Below are 15,579 nucleotides of genomic sequence, written 5' to 3' on the forward strand. Positions count from 1 at the left end.
TTTCTTCCACAATAATCTTTATTATTCAAAGGAGCAAAGATATCAAAATAAAAATAAACTCCAGACTTCACTGCTGGTCAGATGCAGTCTCTAATATTAAAGGCCAAAATTATAATTAAATTTTAAGTGATTTTCTAGGTAACTGAAAAGAGGTTTTGAGACAATGCGTGGTCACAAAGAGTGGCCAATGACCTCAAATGGTGTCATCTAATCTGCTATTTTGGCCAGAGGCTATCCCTTACATCAAAGCCAGTACAGAAATCATATACCCAATCACCACACGGACAGGGATCTCTAACAATGCACTTGTATTGATGGTCCAATGGATTATGCCTCTTTGGTTATCTTCTGATGACAAGAAGAAGAGGTCAAAAGCCAAATGAAAACAGGCAAAGAAGCAACAATGCACCACCAATCACAGAAAAAAAAACATCGGAGAGGTTTGAAAACCCTCAATGCACTAAATGAAATATCAAACCACAATCAATGTTTCTGGAAAATACATTCATATTCCAAAAGTTGCAACAACAGTAAAAAACTGATTGAGCACTAAAATGTACATGAATGACTATTGCTTGTCCTGAACGGTATTGAAATTTAAAAATGTATCTCAAAATAAACTAATTGAACAGGATTTGATTCAAGAATTCATAATGCAAAGTTGCAATAGATATTAAAATTATTGCTTGACATATTTTGACATTGGGTCCAACGTGTAACTTGTCGCACATCTCATCATGTCTTGCTTTAGTTGCTGTTAATGTGCATGTACAGCAATAAATTTGTTGACTTTGATTCGGTTGCAGTTTTAAAAGTACACTTTCTGACTTCTTTTATAGGCAAGCCTACTCTTGCAAAAACTAGTATAATTTTAATACAGAATGTATGCAAACTCCATTACTATCACTGGGGGCTATTAAGGCTTTCATTGGCCCCAAAGATCGTATGGGCAATACGGTACTCTGAGCAAAAATTAGCGCGTTAAAAGCCTGAGCTACGTGTACGCCCCCAAAGCATTTCATAAAACAAATAATCAGTGATATTCACTATTTGTTATAAGCTACTGAAATCCTTGCATCTGATTGGCTCTGAGCAAAGTTGACAGTGTAAATCACTGTCAAGATGTTTCATGGAACATTGCCCCCGGAGTGGTGCCTCCCACTCCCACCATGATCTCCTAATTAATGAGAAAGCAATCTGGGCTACATTTGGATTCCTCGGATACCTCTAAGATCAGATGACAAATCAGCACCATTCATCAACCCTCATCTTCTCTCAACTTTACGTTTTAGAACGATCATTAGAGTAAAACTCACCCCAAGATCTGTGCACTATTAAAGGCCAAGTCCACCCCAGAAAATTGTTGAATTGAATCAATAGAGAAAAATCAAACAAACATAACGCTGCAAATTTCATCAAAATCGGATGTAAAATAAGAAAGTTATGACATTTTTAAATTTCGCTTATTTTTCACAAAACAGTTCATTGCACAACTCGGCGATATGCTACTGAGAGAGTCGATGATGTCCATCACTCACTATTTCTTTTGTTTTTTGTTTGAATAATACCATACCTCAAATTTTACAGATTTTACACCCAATTTTGATGAAGTTTTCAGCATTTTGCTTGTTGGATTTTTCTCTTTTTTTTCAAATCAACTCTTTGTTGGGGTGGACTTGTCCTTTAATAAATTAAGCAAGCCCTCTTTTCTCACCCTTACAATTAGAATGATTAGAGTGAACTTCGCCTCAAAATATGTGCTACTTGAAAATGAAAGTGCAAGCTTTCAATGATTTTTACAAGTCCATGCGCTATTGAAGCACATCTTTCAGTTCAGAGATATCAAACTGCATAATAATTGGTGTTAACACATTTTTTCTGACTTTAACATAAAGGACCATTTTTTTTTTAATTACTACATGTATTCAATAATAAAATATATACATTTCCAAAATCAAAATTTAAATGCTTTACTACATGTATATTACATCAAGAGTATTATTTTAATTTAAAAAAATAATAAATTTAAGAAGTTGGCATTTTCTTAAGATCATATTCATTCATATTGGAGAGAAAACCGTTCAGAATCCATAGGGAAGTCTGTGCATAAAAATATATGGTGCAAACAGAAATGAAAAGAGGATTGAGTATGTTCAAAATGATGATGCTATGAAAAAAAAAAGTCAGAAATTAGTTTCTGTATTAAAAAGTTATGAATCCAGGGCTGATTAACATGTAATATATCAAAAGGCCTTGGAGGTAAAAAAAAAAATCATTGGGTTAAGGACTAAAGAAGGACAATTCAATGAACTTTGAATTAAGTCCGATCGCTAGGCATACAGGTGGATCCTTACTCAAGCGAATATGCTTCTACCATGAATAAATTTGCATTGAAATGTGCTGAATTGCGTGAAGAGCAGGCCTTGGTAAATGTATGTCTGCTTAATGTACCATCAAATATCATGTTCTACACTTTTTCTATCATTCCCATGTACATGTAGAGTGTACCATAGACGGTGAGAGAGCCACAAATTACGCCCAAGAATGGTTTTGACGATTGAATGACCAAATTAACAGAGAGGTTGATTCCTCTGATCTTCCATTTGTGTGATGGCTGCAGACTGGAGATCTACGTACACGCAGTCTGTATGCATGGTTATTACCATGGCAACAGCACACAACATGACCATGTATCTCTAAAATAGAGAACTAATCAAAGACTATGTACAGCATATTTTTTCAAATTCCTATTTTCGTTTTGAATTAAATTAATCACAGACAAGTAGAACATATTTCAAAATGAATTTATGGTTGGCTGGGTTTTAGAAATAAAAGAGTTCTGAGATACTCAATAGGATGTAAAAAAATTACCTGCTTTCTCTTTTCTTTCGCCTGGAATTGTTTAACCTTTTACCGAATTACAAAAGCTGAGAACAATTGGAAGTACATTGAATCATACTTCTAATCACATAAAGTACTTAATTATTAAATCAAATGGAGGCATTGTGGTCTATTGGTTATTAGACTCTTGTCTTTCAATCTAATAGACATGGGTTCAATTCCCAACCATGGCTTGTTTTTCTTCAGCAAGAAATTTACCCACATTGTGCTGCACTCAACCCAGGTGAGGTAAATGGGTACCGGCAGGAAGTAATTCCTCTAAAAGCTGTGAGCACCAGAATCGGTGTTCTACATACAGGAGCACCTTGAGCACCTACTGTAACAAGGAGGATATGTGCGCTATATAAATTCTTTATCATTATTATTACGTACATGTATAACACAGCAGTTAAATAAACTGTTTTTTTTCATATTTAACACAATCGTAGTATATCTGAAAACAAGATCATTGGTTCTCCAGGCATGGACCATTTCACCCCTAAAGGGGAAGTTCACCCTGAAGAAAACTTTGTTGTAAAAATAGCAGAAAAAATAGTAAAAAAATATTGGTGAAGGTTTGAGGAAAATCCGTTAAAGAGTAAGAAAGTTATTAGAGTTCAAAGTTTTGGATTTGTGACGTCATAAACGAGCAGCTGCCCCATGTGTTATGTAATATAAAATGCATGAATTTCAAATTTTGTATGGTTCCTGATGACTTAATTTTGTTTTCTATTCATGATCGGGTGTGAAATGATTTGTCTATTGATATACAAAAGGTACAGTGAAAACCATTTTCAATTTTTTGAGAAAATGACATTTCATTGATTTTTTACCATTCGCTAGTGTAGGAATTCTGCTCGCATATGACGTCACAAATCAAATAATTGAAATTCTAATAACATTTTAATTACATGATGAATTTTTCTCAAACCTTCGGCAATATTTTTTGTTATTTTTTCTGCTATTTTTACAATAAACTTTTTGTCAGGGTTAAAGGGTGCATGCCCTTACCCTGGTCAGTTTTATAGGTTGCCAATTTGCAGCTTCATCATGACCACAAATGTTTGATGGATAGGGTGGTGGAGAGATATTGCTCTGGATGACTGCAGTAGTAACTCTAGTTTGATAATCTAGTTTGCAGATACATGTACACAGTACACATGTACAGAGAAAGATTTTTAAAATCAGGGGAAGTGTGAGTCCTCACTGGTAAAATTATTAATTCATTCATTGCACCCCCCCCCCCCCCTCATAATCAATGTTCAAGTGTTGGCAATAAATCCCTTTTTGATATGCACCTCTCTGTGTCTATTCAATTGACTGAGCATTTTTAAAAAGTGAACATACAATTATATATCTTTATGTTGACTTCATTACCCTTTCTTTAACCTTTTTTTTTCTCCCTATTTTTTTTTTTGGGGGGGATGAGGGGTACATGTAGGTGGGGTTACTTTTTGTCAGTTTTGTCTATTTCTCTGTGAAAAAAAATCTGATTAGAAAGATTAATGTATTGCAAGGTTAAATCTTTTGTGACGTATTGAAGAATGGCATGTCTAAGACGTGTTGTACATGTATGTATCCTTGTTATAAGCTACACTGTACATGTATACTTTCAACTTCCCTGTCCCTGACACGCATTACTACGAACTTTTAAGAAGATTTAATGAGAAGGTGAGACAGTGATGCCTCAGTCACATTTGCTCTATGTCAGATGCAATGTTCATGTACTACTGTAATAAAGAGATATGGGTGAGTGACAAGTGGAAACAAAATAAAGGATGGAGAGAGAGACTTACCCCCCCCCCCCAAAAAAAAAAGAGGGGGGAGAAAATGCACGATCAAGAAATCAGGGGAGTATTTCATGAAAGGACATGTCAGACGTTTTATCCGACAAGTCCCATTTTATCCGACAGTTACCATAGTTACAGTGCTTCTCAGCCAATCAAAATCAAGGAAAGATGTCAGATCTGACAACTTGTCGGACAAAAATGTTGATGAAATGCCCCCCAGAACACAACTACATTGTACAAACAGTACTTTTGTACATGAATATCATTAATAATATCAAAAGAAATATATCTAGTAAAGGAGATGGCTGAGGAGAAGACACTGTAAGGCAGTGGACATTACCCATGTCATATCATGGTATCATTGCAAAGCAGTCTTTACTTTGCTCATTTAATATTGGGTGTGGCACAGTTTACCTGGTATAGAAACTGAGTCATAATAGAGGATGTACATGTAATAATATCATACAGGGATGCTTGATGCATCCAGTGTACAACAGTATTGTATTCAGAAAATAATTCTTCAGCATATTGAAGGTGCATGTACATACAGAAGCTTTCAAATCAAATAGAGTGCTAGGATAATTAAAAAGCCAAAATGGGTTACAAATCTGTCATTACAAGCAAATGGATATGAATCCATCTTTATCATGGTGTTGGCATTGAAAATGACAGCTTTGTACTGTACATGTATGTTGCAATCCAATGTCTGTTTAATTTCACATGATAATTTTTGTTAATAGCCCATCTGATGGCATGTGTATAGGACTACATGTAGGTGCAATATTAAAAATGTAAGTAAGATTTCAAAATCAGGTATAAAACTTGCATAAATTCCCATACATGTATATCAACCTAATCTCCCGACAATATCAACATAGAAACATGGCTTGAGCTTTACACCTGTATATTTGCATGTCATCACATCGTTCCACAATCATTCATGAATGCATCAATAGTAATGAATACTCCCGTGGCAAGTTCATCCACATACAAAATTCATTCCCAATATGATCATTGGTGTCTTGAAAAGTCTGTGGGGGTTGTCAACACCCAAGAATAGAGCAGACTTCAGATCTAGGCTCCTGTGTGGCTGTATGCCGTGTATGGCCCCTCTTCATTGAGGCTCGTAAGATTTTGTTTACCTCCATTGTAATCGAACTACGTCATGCCTCACAAATAAAACAACCAATCTATATTGATGCATTGGTGCGTACAGACTTTACAAGTTGTTTATTGGAGGTCCCTTACACATTGAATGAAATGAGTGGGTTTATAGAGTGATATACATGTATCTCCTTGCTTTTTAATACAAGCCAACAACTGTAACTGATTGGCGAAAAATAATACAAACGACGTACAGAAATTTATACTCTTTGACAAAAAATTATGGCAATTACTGGCATACAATTTTTGATCTTGCCTAAAATCAGGTTATTTTATGATTCTGGTCTAGTTTAGTTAACCTGAGCCAGTCTATATGTGCCCCCCCCCCCCTCCTCTATCCCCAGGGGTTTTGAAAATCAAAGTTTAAAAACCAAAAAGACTTAAACTTTGGGAAATCCATGTAATAAATCAACAAGTGCTGTAGTGCGAATTCAGTTGTTGTTTTTTAATTCATTTAGGCTAGCATCATTAAAAATACAATACTTGTTATTTTCTCATGATCATGAGGGCACAATTAACTGGCTTAAAAAGAACTGCTTGTGTTATAAAGTAAACCACTGTTATTATTTAGAGGAAAATGATGACAATAGCATTGGAAAATTAAAGGACCTGAAGGCAATGGTGGTTAAAACCCATTCAAGATGATTATACTGAAGAGAGAAGATACAGTAACAAGTCCAAAAGGGAATGATTTATGCCCAAACACCTCTTCCTGGCCTTTGTTATAAAAAAAAATAGGAAAATATACAACCATACAAGTTATCAACACATCAATCATGAACACAAATAAATTCAAGAGGATGATAAACTCTATGCACTTTTCAGGAAAATTGGAGGCAAAAATAAAAAATACATATGTAAATGGGATTTGCAAACTTTAGAATATCATTCAACGCTCTACGTCTTTGTTTCTTTCATGATACACCTTCATCATACACATGTAGGCCTAAAGTGGTGCTCAAAAGTTTAATAGTGAACCCCACCAAAAAATAATCATATTTTAAGTATTCAGGTTCTATGGTGTTTTAATTATTTAATTGTGAAGTGAGGTGAAATAATACTACATTCAATAAAGTTTGTTTCGCTGGACTCGCCGAACAATTTGTAATGATGTTGTCTACATTTAACCATGGAGCTTAATAGCTCTATGATTTAACACTTACATGTACAATGAAGGAATGCATTCTGTGCTGGTGTTCACTCTCTGTTAATAGCTCCATGCTTACACTGTGCAGTACAAGTACATGTAAATCACATAAATTTTTATCCGGGTAAAAATAATTCTTTTCACATGGGATTATTTTTCACATAAGTTTATTCCAAATGACACTTGGAATTGAAACCAGGAGCACTTTACAGGGGCTCTTTTGCATCAAAACAATCGGGGCTACAATTTTCTTTTGTTTCCATTTATTTATTTTTTGGAGGTGCCCTCTGTCCTGTGTATTTTTTTTTTTTGGGGGGGGGGGGCTGAAGTCATCCAATTTCATCAGGCTTGCAATGAACTGTATAGGAATGCATATCAGACAAGACAGATCGGTCGGGTAAAGGATATTCTTGGCAAGAAGACTGATGGTTCAGTTTTTTTCTCAATTAGGAAATGCGATTATAACTAAATGATTTAATGATTAGAGATTTTAGGAGGATAGGATAAGCTGCACAGGTCTAGAATTTACATGTAAGGCTCTCAGACTATGAATAAACGCCCTGATAAACACCAAGATAATTCTGTCTGCAGATGGTACATAGAAACCACCAAAATAATAGGATTTCTCAAGAATTCATAGATTTGAGACTTTCCAACTACTATTCATCCAGACCTCTTGCTTTTGTTATGAGATTTTTAAACTGGTATTATGCAAGACTATAATCACACGACCATAAAAGAAGAGACGCCAAGAGGTATATAGTACATGAAGTGAAACAAACTATAGATATAAAATGAAAGTGCAATATTATATTCATTCACAAAAGACACAAAGTAAACTTCAAATAATTTTAATGTATTCCATTTTCATTTCATAGTCTGATGACTCAGATCAATGTATAATAAACCAGGTAGGCAATAATTTTCTGACAATAGATTTCAAAAATCTTTTTTTAAAGAGATGTACATGAACATACAAGTAAAACAAAATAACGAAGGGTACATTCAGATGATTATTAACAGATAGAAGGGAGACACAAGAATAAAATATGCCAATAAACATGCATATGTACATGTACATGTAGTCATGGAGAGTAAATTAATCGCTGAGAGCAGTGCAACTGTCAATAATAAGTTTTAGCATAATTGTCAACACACAATTCAGTCAGAAAGCTGTCATTAACATACAATCCAGTCATCCAATTCAGAGACTGATCACTTTCTATTAAAGTAACAGTGTCTCCAACAGACACTGTGAATCTACTTTAGGTGCTATTCAAATATCAAATTTCCTCTAAATTTTCATGAGATGTGTCTTTTAGCAATCGTTCCAAAATGGAGCTCGATTCCGCAACTCCGGTTGGCAGATGTGTGCAGACAGAAGCACATTGGTGACACAACAAATGCCAACCATTGCGGTTTCACAACCATTGTCATAAAGCAGTGAGAAGAATGAGAAAAATGAATGGGGAAAAATAGCCCATACATCACACTTGACAAGTATACCATTTATTTTCTATGCGTATAAGAGTCAAGACATTTATCAAGAGGGGAAAATATTGGAGTGGACAACAAAATAGCGCAATTTTTGAAGTGCAGGGTAAACAACGAGTACCAAAGGTCATACCCATATATTAGGCAAGATACAGGAGCACTACGTACATTGTACTTGGGTTACCTATGTACAGCAGAATGGGCTGTCCAGAGACAAATGCCTGTAGAGAAGGGAACCCTACCAAATCAATGCAAACTTGATATCAAACTTCACAATTTCCCATCAGATTCTCATGAAATTTCACATATTTTGCCAGGTTAATTCTACTTTATTCACATTATTTTTTAGCCTAGAGTATCCCTTAATACTTTTTGCAAGTGAATATATACTGTGTTAAAGGAAATCATCTTGTTTTAAAGTCCATTAGTCCATGGTCTAGGTTGTTTGGGCCCGCTTAAGATGTGCAATTTGTTTATTTTCAGTTGGTCTAATGCCAATTCGTCCAATTTAATACCAACTCGTCTACTATTATTTGGTCTACCATCAGTTCGTCCACTGTATCCACATGGACTAATTGCCATTTCGTCTAATAACCAGTTGGTCCAATAGCCATTTAGTCCCTATACCATTTGGTCTAATTGGACTAAGCGTTACTTGGGCAAAATGAATGAAAATAAAATAGATATAAACGGTATAGATAAACTGGTGATTTTACAAAGTGATGATTGGACCAAATCGTTATTGGACCAAATGGTTGTAAGACGAAAGTTTGATGGACGGAAAGGCATTAGAGCTTTAGACTTACTGAAGGTAGACCATGTGGTGAGTGGACGAGTTGGCAGTAGACGAATTGGCGATTTCATATAAAATTACAAATTTCAAACAATGATTCTGAATCATTGAAAGAGGGTACTACATGGAGTATAACGAACCATTTACTGTAGAGGTGTTGTGGCTCAGTGAATTTGCCTTTGGGCTTTGAACCACAAAGTCCAGGGTTCAAATCCCACCGCAGCACTAACTTCCTTTGGCAAGGTGTTTATCTACATTTGCCACTCTCGACCCAGGTGTAGTAAATGATTACCCGGTACATGTAGGAAGAATTTCCTTGAATGCTTGATGCGCCTGATCAGGGTAGCCGTGCTAAAGCCAGGGTAATAGTATGCAGCACTTATACCCTTTTCATAAACCTATCCTCCAATTAGCCGCCTAAGAGTAATGCGGATAATTCAATAAAAATTGCGTTCATAAACTCCGAAAATAAGCCGCATTATTTTTACGAGCGCCCGTCCTGAAAAAGGCGGATAATCGCCATGACAACTGGACACGCCCCCTCCAATGCGGTTGTGTTGGAAAAGGGTGACCTTGTGACCGCACCATGGCAATTATCCGCATTATTTGGAAATGCGTTCATAAACTCAAAATCTTATCCCGATGCCGCTATTATGCGGATAATAGCAGCATCAGAGTAATGCGGATAACTCTTGTCCTCCTCCAATTTTACGACCAAATTATGCTGCTATTAGCCGCCTAATTCATTTTAATTGGGTTTATGAAAGGGGTATTAGAAACACTTTTAAATCGCTATACAAATGTTGCATATTATCATTATTACTATTACACATGCAGCAGTGATCATGATTGGTTGGTGACATTGATTTGGCATTCAATCGCAACCCTTTATACAACAAGGCCCTTGTTGCTTGCAAAGTAACAATGAAAAGGTTAATTTAGAATGAATGATGATGGCACTGGGTAAGGGCACATGAATATTCAATTATATCTGAAGGCAATTCCTAATGAAAATGGAATAGGGGCAGGCATTATTGGTATTAGGGTCTACAATGTGTATGCCCGAGTGCTGATGTCAAAGAGAATAAATATGTACAAATGTTCATGTACATGTACATGTATACTGTATAACTGTTGACATAATACTAAAAAGGTAGGAGACAATTAATTGGAAAAAAAATTGCAATTTAAAGATTGTCTATAAAATTTTTCAGAAAGAAATTGTCAATGAAAATAATACCTGATTTACAGTATATCACATTGATTCTTTGTGAAAATATGAATTTGAACATTACATTTCAATGAGAATTGGTCCCTTTCATGCTATAGGCCTACAATGTATATAATTTTTTTACATGAAATAAGTGCACTTTGAACACTTATCCTACAAAATCAAGTTATTTCATAACAAAACACCTCCATGTAAAAAGAAAAGGTTTTAGATCTGGTAAGTTTCCTCACAAGGTTCATCATATTCTGTGCTTGTTGAGTTAATTTACTATCAAAATGAAAACAAAATACATGTATTATATTTAGATTAGGCCTATAAAATATTTTAATTGTATTTTTTCCTGTTTCCATCACACCTGTGGCACAAGCGTTGATTCACAATCTCTTTATTTCATGTAAGTTTCTACAAAAATTGGTCCAGTCATGCTTCACATTTATTTAAAATTTAATTCATAAATGCCATGAAATACAATACATGTAAGACATTCCTTCTCACATCACATCCATCATACAAAATACTACAGAAGATGGGACTAGACTTGGGCTACCCTTTCAATCAAAGTACCAGCATTTCCTTCTTGCATGGTGCTACCAAATCCCTGGTGCCAGTTTTACAAAGAGTTGCGATTGATCTGATCAATTGCAACTATAGAAAGTCAGCAAAGTCTAGTATATGAAATGCATGTTTGTTCAAAAAATTTCCTAGATATGAATGTATATCCATATTGATATCTTGACAATTTGGTGTGATCTCCTTTGTTTACAACGGAAATTTTGCAAATTTCCTGTGAAAATTTTTTTGACACTGATCAATGGATTTCTAAGGAGTTACGATTGATTGGATCAATCGTAACTCTTTGTGAGACGGGGCCCAGGTGCTACCGTGCACAAGTCTTTTGGTAGGCTTTTTTTTATTACAGTAGGGCCTCCTGAGCATTATAATTTTGTAATTTAATACTGAATAGTAACTGTCCATTACAATTCTACAGTATGATTTTCAGCTATTAATCATACGTGTACATGTATATACTGAAAAAATAATTTACACTTTAATAACTATATTTATGATTGTACAGAAAATGCATCTAGTTGGAGGTTTTAAAAGAAATAAAGGACTTACTATAGCCAATTGGTACATTTATTCAAGTCCGTCAGTGTGTACAGTGCACACATAACTATGTTAAGCTCAAATGAGTGCCCCCCCCCAACAAAACATTCACACTTCACAAGTGTATCAAACTGTCCCACCATGGTGACATGTACATGTATGTCCATGTAAAATAGACAATGTAAATAGTAATTAAGGTCCATCCGACAATGAACTGAATGACACAGTCCTTATTCAAACAACATAGGCCTACTCTACATGTACAGTATGTAGGACAAACAGAAAGTCAAATAATGATTACATAATCTCGTGGGAACAAACACCTGTGACATGGGCCATAGGAATGTTGTTTTCACATATAGTATCACTGAAAATGTAATAAAATTCAATTAAATTGTTTTAAAATGTACTTTATATATATTACATGTATAAGCAAATCTTTCTACATGTGCAATTGTAACATGTAATATAAATCAGAAGAAGGTGTAACGGATAAAAGCACACCCACCATGGGTGCATTTATGGAAGGAGGGAGTGGAATGGGGAGAGATGGTGGAGTGTACCCCAAGTGAACTTCTCGCCTCTGGACATTTTTCAGTTTGTAAACTTACAGTGCTCAACCCCATGGTACATAATCTTCATGTACTTTTCAGTGTTAGTACAATAAAAATAACTATAAAAGCTCGAGCAAATTCAGGTTTTGCAATTAGTTTCAGATAATATTAAAGACTGGGGTCATCCTGCACTTGGTAAGTTTTCAACAAGCTAAACTGGAAGAACCTTTTTATGAATACACCATGTATTCTATGATTCAAATTCATGCAAGATTTCCATTCCAATCTTTACATTTTCATGTACATGTAGGCCTACATGTAATACATCTGGTGTACACAGTTTTTTAATCTCTCTATGATTCAGTATGGAAAGTGGTCAAATCACAAGACTAAATGGTAGGCCTATTATTGTAAACTACAAACAAAAAGGCCACTTTCTATTTCTTTCAATGTAGAACAATATGCAGAAGCACACTCCTTTGTGCATGTGTGTCTCTCTCTCTCTCTCTGTTCTACCTGAGCGCCTGTTGATTTTTCAACTCTAACAATAGAAACTCAAAGACTGTTCATAAAATCAATATCAGAAGAAGGTATTATCAACGTACAGTACATGACAGAATAGGATACTGTAAAACAAGATGTTTACAAATAATAGTATGTCCATTGACTCTGTCCATACATACATTGTGGGAGTATAAAGACAGTTTGTGAAATCTGATAATTACATGAAACTGCCAAACTCAGAACACTGGATTGCTTATCAAAGATTGTTAAACAATGGCAATTCACATGTTCAGGGAGGAATAAAACTTAACAAATTATTTTCACCTGGCAATGAGGAGAAATATTTCACATTTTAATTTCAAATATAAAAAAGAAATAGTGAGTGATGTCATCACTCCCCTCATTTGCATGTACCTACAAGAATGTGCACATTAAATTAAGCAAAACTTTATTACCAAAGTTTAAAAGGTCATCTTATTTTGATCCAATTTTGATGAAATTTTGCATTCTGGAATGAATGTACCTTCCAAAAGATTCCCGACACTATTTTGTGACCACCTTGCCCCCAGGTGGTAAAAAATCATCACAAATTCACACTTGTCTTCTCCAAAGACAACACTCCACAGCGCTCTATGCTCTTCTAATATACTCTTTAATGAATCAAAAACTCACAGAAAACAGCCATTCATTTCATCTTAGCTCTTGTATATTCATTACCAAAAACAACACCAGTCGATGCATTCAACCTAAAGTCTGATGAAGCATACTGATTATTAATAATTATGATAAGACTTCAGATGAATCATTAAATACATGTATCAGGAGCCCGTTTCTCAACACCATCATAAAATAAGTCTAACTTCTTGACTAAATCCGTCCAACGTACAGCTAAGCGAGGTTGGCCTACCATTTCTTCTATGCATTTCTTTGGCACATAAACATGATCTATTTTGCTACTTTTTCAGAAGTTATATGGATTCTCTGTAACTTAAAAGTAATTTTAATTATGTTTTAGGACTTGAAATTAAATTAAGAGCTTTCTAAATTTTGTTGTCTTACTTAATTTTGATTTTTTGTGGGCTACAGACTCATTAGACCAATAAATAGGTCGTCCTGTCAAGTATATGCTCTGCCGAGACTTCATCTGGCTCTGCGGCATCCCCTGTCAATAGATTGATGACCGGCAATGGACTCATAATAGTGGAGCAAACAACCGCCGCTTAACTACAGCAGCGTCTATGGAGAAAGGGTGCCCAGCGCACCTAGCTAGGCCTAGGCGGCTTCTTGATAGTAAAAATCATTTACTGACGTAACGTTACTCTCAATGACGCCAGATATTCCTATCCATTCATTTGTGTGTAGGCCGCCAAAACCTGAGATTTTCGCCCCAGAGATTTCTACTTTCCTTCTAAAAGGGCTAGATCTAGCCCTAAATCATGTACATGGGATGCAACTTCATTTCCGACATTTCTGCTTCATCGATTTTATTTTTAAACAAGAATTCATTAAAATAATGAGAAAAATATCATGACAAGACGAAAGAGACTTACCAGATGTTTACGCCACCATCTTGTTTCCTATTGTTCTTCGCCAACGTTACTTTACAGACGCGTGCGTCGCGTAATGTTGGCGAAGAACAATAGGAAACAAGATGACGGCTAAGCGCCTGGCTAAGCGCACCCTCCTTGATTATTCCTAAATTTTGCTTTTTGATGAGGAAAAAAAAAGAATAAAGATAAATTCATATTTATAATACATTCAGCTTACCATCTTCCTGAAAAATATGCCGGAAAATAGCGAATTTTTATGACAAACAGATCAGGATCAGCCAGGTGCTTCTTCGACAAGTTCAACTTCAACTCAAGTTCGATCGCTCGATCGCCGTCAGCCATATTGCCAGCACAGCTACAGCGTAAGAACGTGCCAGCCAATTTCGTGAATTGGGTTTAGTATTAGTAAGATTAGTAAGATTGGATCTAACCCCGTGGTTGGTAGATATGACTATTTTGTCAAGGACAAGATGTTGAGAAACGGGCCCCAGCCGCAAGGCAAGTTAGTATTAAACGGCACCCGCGCAGCGCCAGCGGCATTCCCAGACTGCATCACCCCTTAACTCTCCGGGCGCATTCTGTCAGTAAATAGAATGGTAACCAAACAAAACAGCGTCGTTTTCGACAGGTTGCAATACTTACAAGAAACTCATTTTCCCTGCCACGGTGATGGATATTGGAGAACAGCAAGAGGGGACAAAAATTCATCAGCAAATGAAGCCAAACAAAGGGTCAGTTTTAATCCTACATCACTTAATAAAATCTTGAGGAGATACCGGTAACGTCAATAGTCGTTTCTTCGATATCCGCGCCTGCATGCAGCATCTAGTGGAATGTGCGCTCGCACGGCCCATCGCATCCGATACGGCGTACGCAAAAATACTGAAACTGTCGCCTATTTCCTGGGTGAGCCAATATGGAATGAACGTTGTAACGGCAAACTGGATAATAAGAAGAAAAATGAATAAAAATCATATTGTGATTTTTGGTTTAATCGGCAAAGTGTAATCTCCAATTGAATGAATGAATCTTTATTTCCATTTCCACAAAATATCTCAGGAAATACATTGTAATACCGTACTACCGAAATTGGTCACTCAAACAGCGAAAGGTATCAAAATTATTTTTTATAAAAAGTTTTCACTTCATGTTTTGATTGGTTGATTCCGAAGTGATTCATTCATTTGTTTCCACATTTCATTAATAAACACAACAAAATACATGTAGTGCATAAATGGCATAACAAAATTTAAAGGACAAGTCCACCCCAACAAATAAAAAAAAACAAAATAAAAAGAGAAAAAATCAACAAGCATAACAGTGAAAATTTCATCAAAATCGGATGTATAATAAGAAAGCTATGAA

The 15,579-nt window shown here is 35.6% G+C and overlaps 1 protein-coding gene across 1 annotated transcript in view; it reads right to left on the reverse strand.

The window, feature by feature from the left end:
* Positions 1–15,041, reverse strand: part of LOC121431542 (MOB kinase activator 1A-like) — a 40,026-nt gene extending 24,985 nt beyond the window's left edge. Inside the window, exon 1 of the mRNA XM_041629062.1 lies at positions 14,857–15,041. Coding sequence (XP_041484996.1) covers positions 14,857–14,867 — 11 coding nt within the window. The 5' untranslated portion in view covers positions 14,868–15,041. The remainder of the gene's footprint in view (positions 1–14,856) is intronic.
* Between the last annotated feature and the right edge of the window lie 538 nt (positions 15,042–15,579).

Source organism: Lytechinus variegatus, chromosome 18, assembly GCF_018143015.1.
Source record: "Lytechinus variegatus isolate NC3 chromosome 18, Lvar_3.0, whole genome shotgun sequence".
Lineage (NCBI taxonomy): Eukaryota > Metazoa > Echinodermata > Echinoidea > Temnopleuroida > Toxopneustidae > Lytechinus > Lytechinus variegatus.